At 39.8% G+C, this 17,603-nt stretch overlaps 1 protein-coding gene across 29 annotated transcripts in view; it reads right to left on the bottom strand.

Annotated features, from left to right (window-relative positions):
* Epb41l2 (erythrocyte membrane protein band 4.1 like 2) overlaps positions 1-17,603 on the bottom strand; it is a 155,883-nt gene that overhangs the window by 61,359 nt on the left and 76,921 nt on the right. For all 29 annotated transcript variants that reach the window (XM_051175410.1, XM_051175422.1, XM_051175426.1 and 26 more), the window contains exons 2-3: positions 14,768-15,255; positions 13,703-13,918 (exon numbers count right to left, since the gene is read on the bottom strand). In XM_051175410.1, coding sequence (XP_051031367.1) covers positions 13,703-13,918; positions 14,768-15,241 — 690 coding nt within the window. In that variant the 5' untranslated portion in view covers positions 15,242-15,255. The remainder of the gene's footprint in view (positions 1-13,702; positions 13,919-14,767; positions 15,256-17,603) is intronic.

Raw genomic sequence — 17,603 nt, 5'->3', positions numbered from 1 at the left:
ACTGTGAGTTCAGTCAGACACACACTTCCTCCTCACAGGCACATACAGATGCCACAACTAGAGGGCCAATGAAATTAGAACAGGGCCAATAAAATTAGAGGCCTCAGTGAACACCCCAATGTCAAAATATGCACCTATCCATTCATGCAGTACATAGACATTACATACACACAAACACACACACAGAGAGAGAGAAAGAGAGAGAGAGAGACAGAGAGAGAGAGAGAAACCAATTTATCAATATTGGAGAATAGAATATGGTACTTCTACTAAATATTTCGTAACATTTCTAAAATGTAGCTGTTATGTCAGTAGTAAATGAAGGAGAAATTCACACAAATCATTACCATAAGCAATGTGCAATATCCATCACTGTGGATTCACAATTAGCAGTTGATATTTAATTTTACTAAGCTAGATATGTGCTTCAATTATTTACATGTTTACAGTATATAGAAACACTGAGATCTAAATACATCACTAGTTCTAACAAGAGATATGACACCACCAGTTTTAAGAGTTGTTGAGTGTAGATAACAGAACATAGCACAAACTATGTGGCAAACAACAAATGAAAATCGTGTAGTTACTGGTCATGGTTCTTGAAATAAGGAATATTTGAAAGAGCTATCTAAGACAATATCTACAAATACATCACAGAGAAAACACACTCCAACATTGGCTTAAAGTCATTTTTTTATAAACTCATATCTTTTCACTAGTTTTATCTCAGAGACATGCACTACTGGTAAGTATTATCCTAAAAGACCAGGAACACATCCACAAAGCCACCCCCACAGTCTGGTGTTAATATGCTGAGCCCCAGCATGGGGACTGGAGTCAGACCCAGTGAACATCACTCAATACTTCGCAAACATCTTTTCTGTTACTAGACAGTGTGACAATGAGAAAACCATGTATTCTCCTATCTGTAACTTCCTAATCGCTCTCATAAGAATCAAGTTAATAAGACAGGATACATCAAAATGTCTGGACCAACCATAGCTAAATCCTACTTCCATCTGCTCTTTGACTGAGCCCACACCTTACAATTATCCAAGTATTGTTTGATATGCAGATTGTTCCTCCTATTAGACTTCCATCCCTAAGATGCAGATATTTTAGCAGCTGCTAAGAGGCTGGCTGACTGTGCACAGTTGTAACACAAAATCCCATTCAGAATCTCTCTTCTCCAAGTGCTTTGAGAACACTACGAACCAGTAACTGTCCCTAAGAAAACACACCCCTTTATTAAGACTATGACATCACGTGAATTTTAAAGGAGGGAATGACTTTTGGAAGCAGAGAATACAGATATTTAAGGGGCATTTTTTTCACTTTTGGTGTTTATTAAAGTCTGACTGAGTGAATTTCTGCTCAAAGATAATGTAGGATACAGTAAGAAGAAAAAGGAAAACCATCTCACAATGAGCAGGCTGGTCATTATGACTACTAGGTACTGCACCATTGACAAATGACTGCCGAGCTAGAAGGCTAACATACTAATCCAGCAATAGTAGATGTCACTTCCCATGTTAACACAGTGAAGAAACAATAATGAATAAAATACAAATGGCCTCAAAAACTTTTATTCATCTGTCAAGGACAAAAAATAAACAGAAGAAAAACACTGCCTTGTTGCTCAGCACTTGAAAATGGTAATGAGAAAATTAAATTTGGTGTTTGACATGTTTAAGAAAATGTTTTAGGTATTTCATGGATTCACAGAGGACTATCTTGGACTTTTTATGAACTGTTCTGAAAAAACAAATAAGCTGTTGGTAAACATGATTGAAGTTACAGGACTTAAAATAATCCAGTTTTCCTTGGTCTGCTTAGAATTAATGGTATCTGTAAAACTTAACACTTATACTTCTGTCTAGGGAGGCAACTTATATTCTCTGAGCTAGGGTATTAGAATGTTGTCCATCCAGGCTGGCCTCAATTTTGAAAGCCTCTTGCCTCAGCTTCCTGAGTGTAGATTATAGTCATACAAAAATATGTCTAGCCATGAGTTTGTTTTCTTATATACAATTATAGTTCTATTACACAAAAGGACCACAAAGGAACATATGCCAACCAAGCAAAATGGAAGACATTCTCATTTATAATTATCCCAAATAACAACTTGTATGTATGTGTACTTATGGATACATCTTTCTGAGTGGCTTGCACATATATGATTTCTGGGCTGACCACTTGGTACTCCACACATATACATCAGTAATAATCAAAGAAAAAGAGGCCCTGCATTTAAGAGACTACGGTTGGGAGTGAAGAGTATCAGAAGCACTGGAGAGGGACATAAGAAGGACTGCAGGAAGGAAACGGAAATGAGAAAATGATGTAGTTATATTTTAATTAAAATTTTTTTTCAAAATTAAAAAAAGTTGGTTCATGAGCTAAAATTACAGTTTTGGGTTATATCTCACATTATCTTCATTTAAAAAACTAAAAAGTTTTTATGTGTGTCCTATGGCACATAAGGGTCAGAGAACAATCTGTACACGTGGGCTCTGCAGACCACAATGAGGTAAAGGTTGGCAGCAGGTTCCCTAACCCACTGAGCCATTCACCAGCCTTTCTAATTATTTTCAAATGTCAGAACTCTGCCTCTGCTTCTAAACAACTCTCTAAATTTTCATCTCCTATAAAATATTTCAGTCTCCCAATATTTCAACTATCTTCCTTAAGAACTGGATTTTTTGTTTGTTTTTGTTTTCATTTTCCCAAGACAGAATTTCTCTGTGTGCCCCTGACTGTCTTACTAACTCTATAGACTTCCTTAAGAAGTAATTTTATTTCAGACCTATGACACTCACTCTTCTATTCCCTTCCACGCTTACAAATTTCAGTGACTGGGTTCTTTAAGGAAAAGCATATCTGGCTTAAATGTCTCCTATAGCAGCACTTTGCTGAATTACAACCCAGTAGAACAATATTGGACAGAGAGGCTCACATCATTAATGCAGGGTTGAGTCTAGAATTCAGGCTTTCTGGCTGAAAGTCATACACAATCTCCTGGGTCCTCATTCATGACTGTCAGCCCACAGATATTCAAGAACCAAGGCAAACACACCCTGCCAATAAGAGTTTGGGAGACCAGCAACAAACCAACATAAGCTTTTCCTTAGTAAATGGAAGCATTTTCAGATACCTTTGGAGAAGTACATGAGTAGAAAACCACTCCACATCTGACCTAAGAACAGACTATGCCCCATTTATACAGACAAGTCAACAGGTTTTTTCAGGCTTCACTCAATCTTCATCAAGACATTAGCTTCCCTGTGGTTTCATATTGCCAGCTGAAGCATTTCTTTGCTTTATAACCATTCTTACATTAAAATTTACACATAAGCTGTTTGAGTCTCTGACTGAATCCGTAGCACGATGGTTCAGCTACACTGCTGGCCAGCAAGTCCAAGGGATCCTGTGTCTGCCTCCCCAGCACTGGGAGTCAGTGTGCTACCTGCCACACCAGGCTGTACAAGTGGACGCTAGGACTTCAACTCCAGGTCCTCATGCTTCCACTGCACTGGCCGAGCCGCCTCACCAGACTACATCTTTCCGGGTTTTGTTTGTTTGCTTGTTTTGGAAGATACTACATAATATATTAGAGATGAGCTAAGGAGATGGAATAAGCAAGATAATTCAGATATGTCTTCAAAATATTTTATTTAAAGTCTAGCAGACCAGCTTATGGGCAGTTTCTCTTTAAAAAAAAAAAAAAAAAAAAAAAAAAAAAAAACAGACCCACAGACCCAAGCTAAAGAAAAGCAGACTGAAATCTGAGACATTGAGCAAAGTCTCCTGTGTCTGTGCTGTTATTTGTGGCATTCCTTACTGAAGCCAAATATGACATTTCTGGAGGTCTCTCAACGTGGAGGAATTTGTGCAATTGCTTACCCAGCAGATTGCAGAGGATGCCACACACCACTGGCGTTTTATAAAACACCATCACTGTGTCCTTGTAGGCCCCTCCACAGTGCCCTTATTGTGTACCAAGAAGCCAATGATGGGAAGTACACAATGCAATCCATACATTACTGACCCAGAGCTATGCACTTTGTACTCACTCTAAACTACACTGTGCAAATATCAAAGGCCAAGGAACAAAGGTATGCACAGAGCAAACAGAACACACTGTAGGACAGAGGACTTCACTAAAGCCATATGCAGGGGGAAAGAGCATGTCAGTCTAAGGGCATGGCTGTCAGAAGTCTTTTCCTACCAATCTGAGTCACCTGTCTGCAAATCTGTTTCCAAAGTTCATTCAAGTTCCAGAAGAAAAAAAAAAAAAGACACTGGAGCCAACGACCTCTTTGTATTTGATAAGAACATAATTCTATGAGTAAATGAGTCATTTATGTTCCCCCGACCATTGATAAAAACTAAGTTTGGAAAGGTTATTCCAAGTACTCAAAATATTCCTCCAAGCTGAGATGCCTCCATTGATGTCGTAATTGGGAAAGAAAACAATAACTGACTACTGACTATATACATACTTTTTGTCCTTGTCATCAATCTCAAAGCAACACAATGCAATAACTACTTAGTATCAGCACTGTACTAAAATTCTAAATAATTCGGCAATGACTTAAACTATACAGGAGGATACACATAAGTTGCATATAAATACTGGGTCACTTTACAGACAGGATTTAATGTTGTGTGGCTCTGGGGATCTGTGAAAGTTCTGGGAGCCAACTCCCATTAGCTGCCCAAGAGCAACCAGATTTGCAGAGAAAACAAACAAAAAGATATATTTTGAACAGAATAGCATTTCTATCCTTTCATCTCCTACAAAAAAAAAACTTCCACTCTACCCAATTAAACATACATGCAAAATAAAATTATTATCCAGAGACCCATCAAGAAGAAATAATGAAAGAATATCACTCATAAAACCATCGAATACTATCAACAGTGCCAAAATAGAAATCACAAAGCTGGCAGAACTAATAAAAAGGCCTAAAAGGTATTTATTATACTAACTTTAGTATGTGCTGCATTCAAGGTGAGGATCCATGGGCTTATTTTAATCCTATGATAAAACACACTCATTATAGAAAGTCTGTTACATAAAGACTTAGAACTTGAAAACACGCATTTAGCTCTGACCCCTATAGAAACTATTATATATAGTATGTGTGCAAATGCACATATATCCTCTCACTCGACCACCACCAGGGCTATCACCACGGCCACCACCACACCCGCCAGCAAAACTTCAGAAGAGACTCTTTCTCTCTCTTTGCAACCTCTCCCAAGCAAGATTAGCAGAGTGGAGACATTGGACTAAGTAATGATACTTATTTACCAGTGATATATTCAGTGACTTTGAATGACAGGACTAGCCCTAGTTAAAGCCAGCCAAGAGAAGCATGCCTAGCTCAAAAATGGTAACACTGGTCCCATAAAGCCAGAAGACAAATGCTGACAGTGTATGGATGGTACAGGTTCTTTTAGTAGAGCCTTATGCCAGAGATCTTAATACTACCTTCCCTTTATATAAGTAAAGGACGTATATCTTCCCTAACACGTTTTGTTGTTACACGAAGTTTTTATCACACCACTACATCTGAAAAGCCCTGACCCATCTGAGGGATTTAGCTGTGTTATTTGTTTGTGGTAATGGAACTGAAAGAAGGCCTCGACTATTTTTTAACTCCTCCGTATTAGAGATGAGAAAGCATGCCCGCACAACCTTTACCAACTGTGCTGTGAACCTCAGCTTGCCCACTGCTCATTTTCTAAAGAGAAAACAACTCACAGACTAGTTCCTGTTCTGCAGCCTGTCAGGCCTCAAACCAGGGACAAATGACTAGCTGAGGTGCCTATTTAACACATCACAGTGGACCTGACCACCATTCAGGGTCTCCCAGAATCCCTCAGTGGCTGTCATATGCTGTCATCCCCCCGGGCCTCTTCCCTATATAATCCAGACATTTCGGTTACTCTGCCCTTCTGTCTACCCTTTGCTCTTCTGGCTTGCCTCTCTCCCCTCCCCTGTCTCCTCACAAGGCCAGGCTCACGGTGGTGTTCACTCTGGACTCTTCAGATGTGCCTGCCTCTGGCTATCCTCTCCCTCATATCTACAATAAACCTTCTCCTCCACCGTACCTAGGAACAGTCAAGTCCTCCATTTTTATTTCTTTTTTTCATTTACTACCAACAGGTGAGTAAGTCAAGAGCTACTACTGAATGCCTGGGACAAAGGATCAGTAAGAGAAGGGATGAAAGGTGGTTACAGCTACAAGTTACTTACAGAAGGCCAGCTTTTGCTTTCAAAATATCACTGATTCAGAAGGGAAAAAAAATAGTTCTGGCATTTTAAAAGTAAAAATCGAAAAAATATAAAATTTCATGAGTACTCAAAATTCAAAACCATCCTTTCAAGAAGGAAACACTATTAAAAGAAAGTAAGTCATGGGGTTGGGAATTTAGCTCAGTGGTAGAAGGCTTGCCTCGCAAGCACAAGCCCCTGGGCTGGGTCTGTAGGAAGAAGGGGGGGGGGGAAAAAAACCAGAAAGGAAGCTGGAATAAGGTATTATTGATGTTCACATTTTCAAGTCCAACCCAGTCAGCAATTTACTACTTCGAGAACAACAAAGAACTCCTAGCTACTGGAGTCTACATTTCTCTCCAGGCTGCCACTTCCTGGAGGCTCATCTCTGTAGCATGCTCTTACTCCTGGACTTGGCCAACCTTTTTCAGAAATATAATAAACTCTTTCTACTCATTATGACCGTCAAGAGTTTCTACAAGTCAGCCAACTGTTCCTAAGCATTTAAAAAGCACAGCCTTGGGGGATTGGGGGAGAGAGAGAGAGAGAGAGAGAGAGAGAGAGAGAGAGAGAGAGAGAGAGAGAGACACAGAGAGAGAGAGAGAGAGAAGAGAAGGGAGGGAGGGAGGGAGGGAGGGAGGGAGGGAGGGAGGGGGGAGAGATTAGAAACACATATAAGCAAAATTTTCAAGGTACCTTAGGAAAGAAGAATAAAAACTGTACAAATGTAACAGGGCATGGTGGCACACTAGAGGCCAAGGAAGGCAGATCTCTGAGTTCAAGTCCAACCTGGGTCACAGAGCCACAGCAAGTTCCAAGACAGAGAAACCCTGTCTCCCATTTTTTTTTTCAGTATATAAATATAAAAGAAAGTAAATGGAAATAATAACTTTCTAGGAGAAGTGACTTAGGTAAAGGCTAACATTAAAATTCTGAAGGGAGAAAGGAAACAGATTTGGGTGAAAGAAACAATAAAAGCATTTAAAAATCCAACAAGAGATTAGCAGTTGTTCAACAGCAAAGGGGATTCTTTCACGGGGCAGTGCATGAATAAAACAAACAAACAGGTTCACGGGAAGACAAATCATTCTGAGAATTGGATCCGAGTCTGACATTATAAGCCACAGAGGAATCATGTAGTTGAAGAACATAAAGGGCAGATTATATGACCAGAAATTTTACAGGAGAACAGACTACTCAGGAAGTGCAGGGTGAGATCCTCTTATATGGCCAGGGACCAAACAGATACCCTGGGGTCACACCCAACAGCCCAGTGACAAGCTACAAGCTGGCTTCAGAGGCCAGGCAAGCTCCCACAACTCTAAATGCTTTGTCTTCCTTCAAGCAGGACTAAAAATGTCTGCCCTCTCATGCCATGACACCTTTTCCCACTTTAAAAACCAATGCCTGGACAGAATCATCATCATCAACCCTTTTGTTAATCTAAAGGAATGGAGACTTGGTCAGAGACACCACATTTGGATCTAGTCACTGAAATTTTAAATTTGCACATAAATTATTCCCAGTTCCAAATACATAGTCTCTAACTCTCCCCTCCTTATGTGGGAATTTTCCTTTCCTTTCTTTTGTTTTTGCTTTGTTTTGTTTTGGTTGGTTGGTTGGTTGGTTGGTTGGGGTTTTGTCGTTGTTTTTTGTTTTTCTATACAGGGTTTCTCTGTAGCTTTGGAGCCTGTCCTGGAACTCTCTCTCTAAAGACCAGGCTGGCCTCAAACTCACAGAGATCCACCTGTTTCTGCTCCCGCGTGCTGGGATTAAAGGCATGTGCTACCATCACCTAGCCATTATGTGGGATTTTATGGAGTATCACAACTTCTAGATCCACCAAAAGTATATGGATAGCCAAAATGACCTAACTGTTTCACCTATAAGGTCATGACTGTCTGTAGTCTGAGAACAAACACGGGGAGACAAAAGTAGACACTAACACATACCACTGCAGAAAACAAGGATACCAAACAGGGTTTCTGAGATTCAAAAGCAGTACAAAGGCAGCCTGGGGCCCCTAACACATTCTCTGCTTTCTGATAGATACTCTGTCACCAGAACACCACTGAGAGCCTGCATTCTGGTTGCCTTACTCATTACTAAGGAAAAATGGTTGCAACATTCCTGTGTGGGCTGCAACAATGCCTTCAGTTCTCAGACAAAATCAGCATGTGGGAAAAACTCGCAGATGCCAGAGGAAAATGTGAGCCCTTACTCAGAATGCACATGTCCACACGCTTCTCAAGTCTCCCACACGTGCTTTCCAACTTTAAAAATACATACACATTTACAGACTCTAGAAAATCCTGCTCAATCCTAGAAATAAAGGATGCAAACATTTTCAATCTTACTTTGCAATCTGAGAACAGAAGAAAGGGCAGGAAACCACTTGTCCAAGACATACAGAGTCACCAGAAAAGTAAACATAAATCTCTTGGCTAGACCCATGACTTCAAATAAACTCACTGTACCTTTCCTTAGAGGAAAGAGCCCTGCTGTTTTAGCACACCAAGTGTGTAAATGACTTGTACAGCAGTATCACAAGGAGTCCCACATCCAAGTGTCTGGAGCCAGCATGCAGAATCCAGACAACCCTAAAATTCCTCACAACTTAAGCTCTGGTACCAAACTAGGGTATCATATATCATTTAAGTAACTCAATGAGAGAAAAATTTATATAACCTGTATTTAAAAATATAATAGTTCTCATTGGATATGATGGTACACACCTTTAATCTCAACACTCGGGAGGCAAAAGCAGGTAGATCACTGTATGCTGGTTCTCACTGAGAGTTCAAGGCCAACCAGGTCTACACACATTTTCAGAGTCTCAAAAATAATAGCAATAATATTAATCCTCAAAAGTAAGATTTAAAATAAAGGTGTGACTCAATTTATCAACAGATGATAAAGTAAAACATAAATAGCAACTTTCATGGAAAGTAATGAAAAGGAGCTTAACCTGAAACAAAATTATGAAAATATACTAGGCTTTGGGTAAAAGGAAAGACATGACATAAGCCAGAGAGCGCACAGCAATCAAGCCATTTCCACAGGAGTTTTTTTAGCTTTACAAACAGTCTCTAACAATGGACTGCTACCCAATCTACTTGCCACCTCCACCTCTGCACGGCTGGCAAACGTCTGAAACATTCTTTGATCCTATTAACCTTAACCTGTACTCTCCTTTCTCAGAACACCAACTTCAACAATGACAAAAAATTTTCTTGAACACCAGTTTACTTGGCAGTTGTCTTTTATCTAGTTCCTAAGGTTCAGGAGGAGAAGGAAGAATTTTGAAACAGAAAGCCAATAAATAAGGGGAAGTCACATGTATGTCTACAGTCCCAGCTATTCAGGAAGGCTACGGGAGGAGGGTGCCTTCAGCTCAGGAGTCTGAGGCCATCCTTAGTAAGCTAAGCCCACATTTTAAAAAAAAAAAAGTATGTGTATGTGTACACTCAGGAGAAAAGTGGGATACTGATGGGTATATAGAAATATACAATATATACATTTACAAACCAACCAGTAAAAATATGTAATATGTAATATTAATTCTACCTATGTATAGAGTGATCTTAGCAGAAATGACATTTAGGTAAGACAAAAAATATCTGGCAGAATTATGTTTCCTCGCATTAAAAACATTCAATATTATATAGAAACACTTACATTACCTAGTTAAAGGTGGGTTCCTTGTTGACAAAAAACACTGATAGGTATTACAAATAGGAACTTGCCAAACAGACCCTATGTTTTAAACACTGCACACCTAAAAGACTATATGCTAAGCAAAGCAATGAATTTTTAACACCCCGAACACACTGCCACTGCAAAACCACAGCTAACGTGTTCCAAATCTTAAACAGCATCTTGGCCTTTGCTCTAGGGGTCAGTTTTAATCTTGTAATGGTATTTGAGGTCTTCTAAAATTTCACTCTATTCCATAAAGAACCCATGAACCCAGACATTCCGTCTCCTCATGACTTCAATGCCCAGTTTCCTTTTTTTTTTTTTTTTTAATGTTTTGTTTTTCAAGACAGGGTTTCTCTGTGCAGCCCTGGAATTCACTCTGTAAACCAGGCTGACCTCAAACTCAGAGATCCACCTGCCTCTTCCTCCCAGACTGCTGATATTAAAGGTTGCACCCCCACACCTGGCTAGTGGTCAGTTTTCTTATGGCTCCCCTCTACCGTTATGGCTACCTTGAGTAAAAATCATTAGGTCCTCTTTCTTGGGCATGTCCTATAACCTAAGGGTGACTGACTGAAAATTAACACAAGTATATAGAGGATGAAAGAGTAACTACATTCATCTAGAAAGCCATGAGAGAAATACAACTTTTACTGATTGTTCTCCCAAGCCCCTCCCCCCAAAGGCATGTGCCTTTCTCAAAAATGCATTAATAGCTACAGTTTCCAACACAAACTTCCTCAAATAGTAGTCAGACACTAGTTTCCGGTGTGGATCTACAGAAACACAGATAAGCACCATCAGCAGATCATCAAGGGTCTAGGCCAGCACTAGAAAGGAAAGCATGAGGCACCCGACCGTGGCTCACCAACCTCTGGACTCCTGAAGACAAGACAGAGCAGGTCTGATGAGAAGTAGACTCAAATTAATGTTAGCAAGCAACCAGAGAACCACCACAACAACAAGATTTAGATGAAAGAGACAGTAATAATGAAGAAATTCTACTCCTAACTTCTACTACTCCACCATCTACTAGGATGTATGGAATTACACCCTATGTTCAGATACAAAGTCCCTGCTGAGAGCTCAAGGGAGCCATGGGTGCAGAAAATCATCAGGACAGCAACTCAATTCTGGATTGCTTTGTACTTTAAAGGAATATGATATCCACTCAACACAATTGCTATGAGGTTGATGTATGATTTTACTGTCCTCAAAAGTTTGTTCTTAAAAATAGCATGATCAGAGAGCTAATAAATATACACTAAAAAAAGATAGCAAGAGGTAACCACATAGGAGCAAACTTCAAACCAGTGTGTCTGTATAATACAGACAATCCCAAAAGAAGATCAAAGAAAGAGCAATTGGACAAATAGATAATCCAAACTTTGAAGGTAGAATATAGTCATATACGTTAGTACTATGAAAATGTGTGCAAATTCGCCAGTTAAAAGACAGACTATAATTTTAGAACAAGTCATTTCAGTATTAAAAGAAATAGCAGAAGGTGGACCAGTTCCTAACCAAAATAAAGTCACTACAGTAATACTAGTATCAAATAAAATGAATTTAAATTATAACACAGCAATAATAAAAACTATGTAAGAATATATGATTCTTGACAGCCTAATGATCTATTCTTAAATTTAAGAAAATACACATTTACAGGAAAACTAAGACAAATTACCAATGTTACCATTACAGAGCCATTTTAACACACTTAGAAACCAACAGTCAAAGCAGTACAGACCAGTACAGACAGTACAGACCAGACTTGATCTGATCAAGGACAGATCCAAAACTTTATATAAAGAAAAGAATGCCTTGCTTACCAAACTCAAAGAAAACTGTGCTGACTAGATACATTGCTTCCAAGGAGTCTTCAATACAAGAAAACCTCTACTTTAGACCACATTCTGAGCACAATATAGCAAAAAACTGGGAATCTGAAAAAAAATTCTCTTCCCACAACACATCTATGTGTATACTCCTGCACACATTTAAATTTTTAAATCATACATATGAAAAATTCCAAAGGAAATAAAATGTTACAAAACAGAAAAGAAATAAGAGAAACAGTAAATAAAACTTGGCTGTTGCCTTGGAGAAAAAAAATTAAAACAATAAATTTGCAACAAAAATATAATCAAGAGAAAAACAAACAGAATATTCTTTGTGTTGGTTCTTATATCCCAATACTTTGCTGAAGGTGCTTGTTTGCTGAAACTGCTTGTCTGCTACAAAAGTATCCTGGTGGAGTTTTGGGGGTCACTTATGTACAAAATCATATCTACAAAAATAAAGGTACTTTAACTTCTTCCTTTTCTATTTGTTCCTTGATTTCTTTCGGTTGTATATTGCTCTAGCTAAGACTTCAACTCAACATGATAGTGAATACTAGGTAGAGAGCATGCGTCCCTGTCTTATTGCTGGTGTTAGCAGATATGCTCTAAGTTTCTCTCTAAGTTGATGTTGGCAGCCTCAGACTGTCTCTAGACATGGCAAAGTGGTGCTGTTAAAGGATGTGGCCTCTTACGTCATGAGGGCTCCATCTTCATGAATGACCTTAGTGCCCTCATACAAAAGGCTGAAGGAGCTGCTAGGTGCCCTCTACCATGTAAGGAGCCATTTCACTCATTGCAGCCCATGAGGGATCAAGAGAAAGACACCATCTTGGAAACAGAAGGCAGCTCCTCCTCAGATCCTAATCTATTGACCTTGACAACGTATTTCTCAGTCTAATCCAGCAGTTCTCAACCTTCCTAACACTGTGACCCTTTAATACAGTTCCTCATGCTGTGCTGACCTCCAACCATAAAATTATTTCATTGCCACTTCACAACTATAATTTTTCTACTGTATAAATCATAACATAAATATCTGGTATGCAGAATACCTGGTATGTGACCCTCAAACCCTCAAAGGGGTCACAACCTACAAGTTGAGAACCACTGGAATCTCTTCTGTGTGTGTAACTGTTTTGGTACTTGAGGCATTTCAAAAATAGAGTAGCAAAGAATTAAAAGTCCTTCTCTTAATTGGTTCTTGCTATTATAACAAAATATTTTAGGAAAGGTAATTTTTAATCCAAGGTACTAAAGCCCCAAGCTGGCACCTCCACCACCCAGCAGTTACTGAGAATAAGCCTTTGTATTTCACTGTAATGTTGAGAATGGAGTCTTATATGAAACACAGTTAGTGGACATTAACTATTAGTGCATGGCATATGAGCAAATGTCACTGTGAAAAGAAATAGGCAAACACAAATCCTAAGAAGCTGGTGCTAATAAATCACCTATTTTACAAATCACAGTTACTTTTTTACTAAATGAAACAAAAATGAATGACCTAGGTTTATATCATCCTTTCTATGGATAAGAATGTACTGCTAGGATTTTATGAATCCGAAAGTCACCTTACAACTACCATTTCTCAAGTAAGACATTCTATAGAGGTGACAGTCAGAAGCGAACATTCACCACAGATGCACACCACACAGCAGTGAGTACACACAGCACATCATCATCCCTGCTCCACCCTGCTCAGGAAGTGCCATTCGAAATGGAAATGACTCTTCTGCATGATTGGTATTGTGTTTAAAACCTAATCAATAAACTGCCCAATAAGAACTTGGTGCAACAAGAAACATGTCCCACATGTCACGCCACCAACTTTCATTCCGCCCACTGAGAGGACTCTGCACAGTCCCTGCCTCACCTCAAGGTCACAGCTGTATTCAGTGCCATCTAGGAGGGTCACTTTGGCCACGATAGTCTTGCTCTTCCTGGTGGCTTTCTGAGAGGCCAGCTCTGCTTTCAGCTCACTGGTCTGCACTTCCTTGGTCTCCCTCTTGGCTGTCTCTCCTTCCAGTTTGTCCTCCTGTGCTTCCTTTATCTTTTCCTCTTCGCTGTCCTTCTTCACTTCTTCAGCAGGCTACCAAGGAAAAATTAAGCCCACATTAAAGATAACTTGTAGAAGACGACATAGAAAAAAGAATCATGCCAGGCGGTGGTGGCACATGCCTTTAATCCCAGCACTCAGGAGGCAGAGGCAGGTGGAGAGATCTCTGTGAGTTCGAGGCCAGCCTGATCTACAGAGAGCGTTCCAGGATGGGCACCAAAGCTACAGAGAAACCCTGTCTTCCAGGGTTCTAAATGTGGTAGGCAGTGCTCCAGCCACATCCTCAGCCCCAAGGAAAATCTTTAATGAGAATTACAATCTACTCTAAATTTAAGCTTTTTAAGACTCAAAAATGATGGGAGAAAGGATATTTTCTATCCTTCATTTTGCCAGATTCGTGATCTGGGCATTAAATGAATAAAAGAAACTATATCCCAGTGGCTATACTAAAAATAGCATTCGGATAACAAAATTTCTAAAACCTTAAACCACAGCAGAACCTAGGTTTCCACGAGCAAACAAAATATACCCAATCCACTATTTACTCTCAACTCAATACATAAATAAAGCACAGATAAATAAAAGGGTATGGATTTAACAGAAGGTGGGAGGGCCCGGCAGGCTGCTCAACCTAATCAGAAACCTGGAAGCTTAAGAGAGGGTGTGTGCTGTTGCTGCAGTGGTGCTCTTTTGCTTTGCTGTTTGGGGAATAATTTTTAAGACTCACAGGGAATACTAATGCACAACAGTCCAAGTTCTATATCCCAGATACCTAAGGTTGAGGCAGCATCTGAACACAGAAACAGGAAATGACCTAAAACAAGTCAACCTCTTTCCCTGGGTTGCTGGCTGTGTTCCCATTCCCAGTCTTCTGAAACGCACCTGGGTCTCAGCACTAGCTTTCAAGGAAGGCTTTTCTTCCCTGACCTCCACCTTAACCTCGAGGTGTTTCCTCTGAGCCATTTCTTCCGCATCGCCCTTGGCCCGACTCTCTTCTTCAGGAACGGAATCCTCTTTATCCAAGATCTGCTCTTGTGCATCAGCTTGGGTAGGCTCTTTTTTATCTCCTCCATCTTTGGCCACTACTAAGTTGTAAGACTTCTGCTTCTTAAGCCATGGGGGTATGAACCGAGAGATGCCTCTGCTCTCAGATGGGTCCTTGTCTCTTTTCCGGCGCCGGGGACTACTTTGGCTTTCAACAGCAGGACCCTGCTGGGAACCTTTCCCCTCCTCGGGCTCAGATAACTGATTCTGCTCATTTTCTGTTGCTTCTTTAACTTTCTCCTTAGGTACATCTGCTCCTGCCTGGTCAGAGCCCTTCTTTACTTCAGATGCAGAGCCAACTTCAGTAGTCATGGTTACAGCTTATACTACAACAAAATAAAAACACAAAACAGTATCTTAGATGCTTTCACACTTTCCGTGTAGTGGTAAAGGGACAAAGGGGTGAAATGGGGGTTAAAGAGGATGCAGAGAAGAGGAAGAAGGCAGTTAATGAGGAAAGCTCAGAAGCGCAAAACCTCTCAAATCACACGTCACAATGGAGTAACTGTACACTTGGAACTCAAAACCCCCCAGACTCAAGCCGCAGTGATTACTTTTACTTGACTTGAACTAGTTATACAACAGCTAACACAAAATTAATGTTTAAGGGTTCTTCTGACTCTCAGCCTTTGGTCTGTATTAAGGGGAAATATCGGCAATATTAGAAAGTAATGAGACACATTGCACTACACTTTCACACACTGAAACCAAAATCTATAGAAATGTTAGGTAGTATAAGAACCAACTGTAAATGCTGGGTGCTCAGCAGCAATTAAAAAACGTACTGAAGCAGAACTGAATTACTGCTTTGCTGTCCGGTGGTCAATCCTGTGATTCACCAGCACTGTTCCAACAGCTAAGCTTCTCTGAAATGATTAAAGCCAAAAATTAAGACTCCAAGTCTCTACCCTACCCAATCTCACTGTGTGTGTGTGTGTGTGTGTGTGTAATAAAGATCCTAATCCAAACTAAATATATTAATTATAGAGCAAAAGAATACACCTAAAAATTTACTACATCACAACTAATGAAAGAAAAATTAATTAAATCTAAAAATAATTACAAGTCTAAATTTACACTAGCAAAGAGGGACTTCTCAAGGAAAGCAAACCTAGCCCACAAAGGCAGCAGGCAGGGTGGGGCCCTCTCAAGCTCCTCTGCTCCCTCTCCAGCACAGCTGTCCCAGAGAGTGTTCTCAGGGCTGGCACCCTAGCCAATGGGTAATATCACAGCTAACTTTTAAATGGTACACACATGAACAGAGTTTTAAAAGGGAAACTAAAGTACAATTGTTTTAAGGCACATTCACATACTACACAAGTGACCCTTTTAAAACACACTATGTCAGTATAGTAGACTGCTGTTTAGTCTAAGAAGAAAGCCCTGATACACGATTTCACATGGACACAGCCTGAAATTGGGTAGTTCTAGAGGTCAAGAACTTTAATATTGTGAGAAGATTCTTGTTTCAACAGCCCAACCTGACTATAATGCATAAAATGAGAGCCAGAAACAGAAAGCCATCTGGGAGATGGCTACAGTAATCCAGGCATAATTCTTTACTGAGGCCAAAGCAATCAGGGAGCTTATAAGAACTGAATCTTGTGGGAAAGGCAGAGGCCATCCTGAATATGGACAAGGAGAAAACAAATCCCGGCACCTTATGGGATACTGGGTAAGGGTATCCATGGAAATAGGATATCCAGGAAAGATGGGTCAGGCCAAGATATATGACTTGATGTTAAGTTTGCTGTGACTGACAGGTCTGTGGAGATGTCTAGCTGTCCAATAGAGAAGCCGGCTTTAAAGGAGATTGACTAGGTGCGCTCCAGAGATGCTGTCTGTACACTGTGGTCACATGGGTGGATAGCTACAAGCAAGAGTAATAACAGTATTACACTGGAAACCAGTCTTGTTCAATATTAGAAGATTCTGCAAAGAACCCTTACTACCACATCATGCAAGGAAAAGACAGGGAAAAAAGGCATGTCAGCTAGAAGAAACATAGTAAAATGGCAAGATCAAAGCATAGCAATTATGTTTGAAACCAATACTACAAAAGAGGGAATAGTTAACTATCAGACCCACATATGACTTCCTATTCTTGGGTATTTACAATTCAAAATGCCTATGAACAAGAACACAACTGGACCTACACTACACAGAAAACATTCTTTTCTTTCCCATGTCTTTTTCCACAACCCCTTTAGGAATATTATGTACATTAGTCAAGTAAAATCCAAAGTTGATTTCTAGCATATATTTTGTAATTACATCCTGAGAGCTGAATAACTATCTAGATAAAGTTAAATGAAAAGTGCCCCACACTTGTGTAAGCCAACCAAAGTAAGCTGGCAGCTCTCTAATTACTCTGGCTGTGAGAAACGGGAACAATCGACTGAAGCTGATTTTTGGCCAAAATATTCAGAAAGCGGTGAAACATAAAACTAAGTTTCCACTATCAGGTTAAACAAATTAATAGCTGTTCATATTTTAATCATAGGAGACACCACTATGTCAGATGGTAAGTGTCTGGTGGCATGCAATTCCTGTTCGTCAAAACATCCATGAATTACCAGATGAATCACAAAAAAACTGGTCTACTACTAGAAAAGATTCATGTCAGTTTATGAAAACAATTACAAAACATATTATGGAACTATTCTATAACTCA

The sequence above is a fragment of the Phodopus roborovskii genome, unplaced genomic scaffold, assembly GCF_943737965.1.
Source record: "Phodopus roborovskii unplaced genomic scaffold, PHOROB, whole genome shotgun sequence".
Classification (NCBI taxonomy): domain Eukaryota; kingdom Metazoa; phylum Chordata; class Mammalia; order Rodentia; family Cricetidae; genus Phodopus; species Phodopus roborovskii.
The sequence above is the reverse complement of the archived record's forward strand: the minus strand, read 5'-3'. Positions and strand labels throughout refer to the sequence as shown.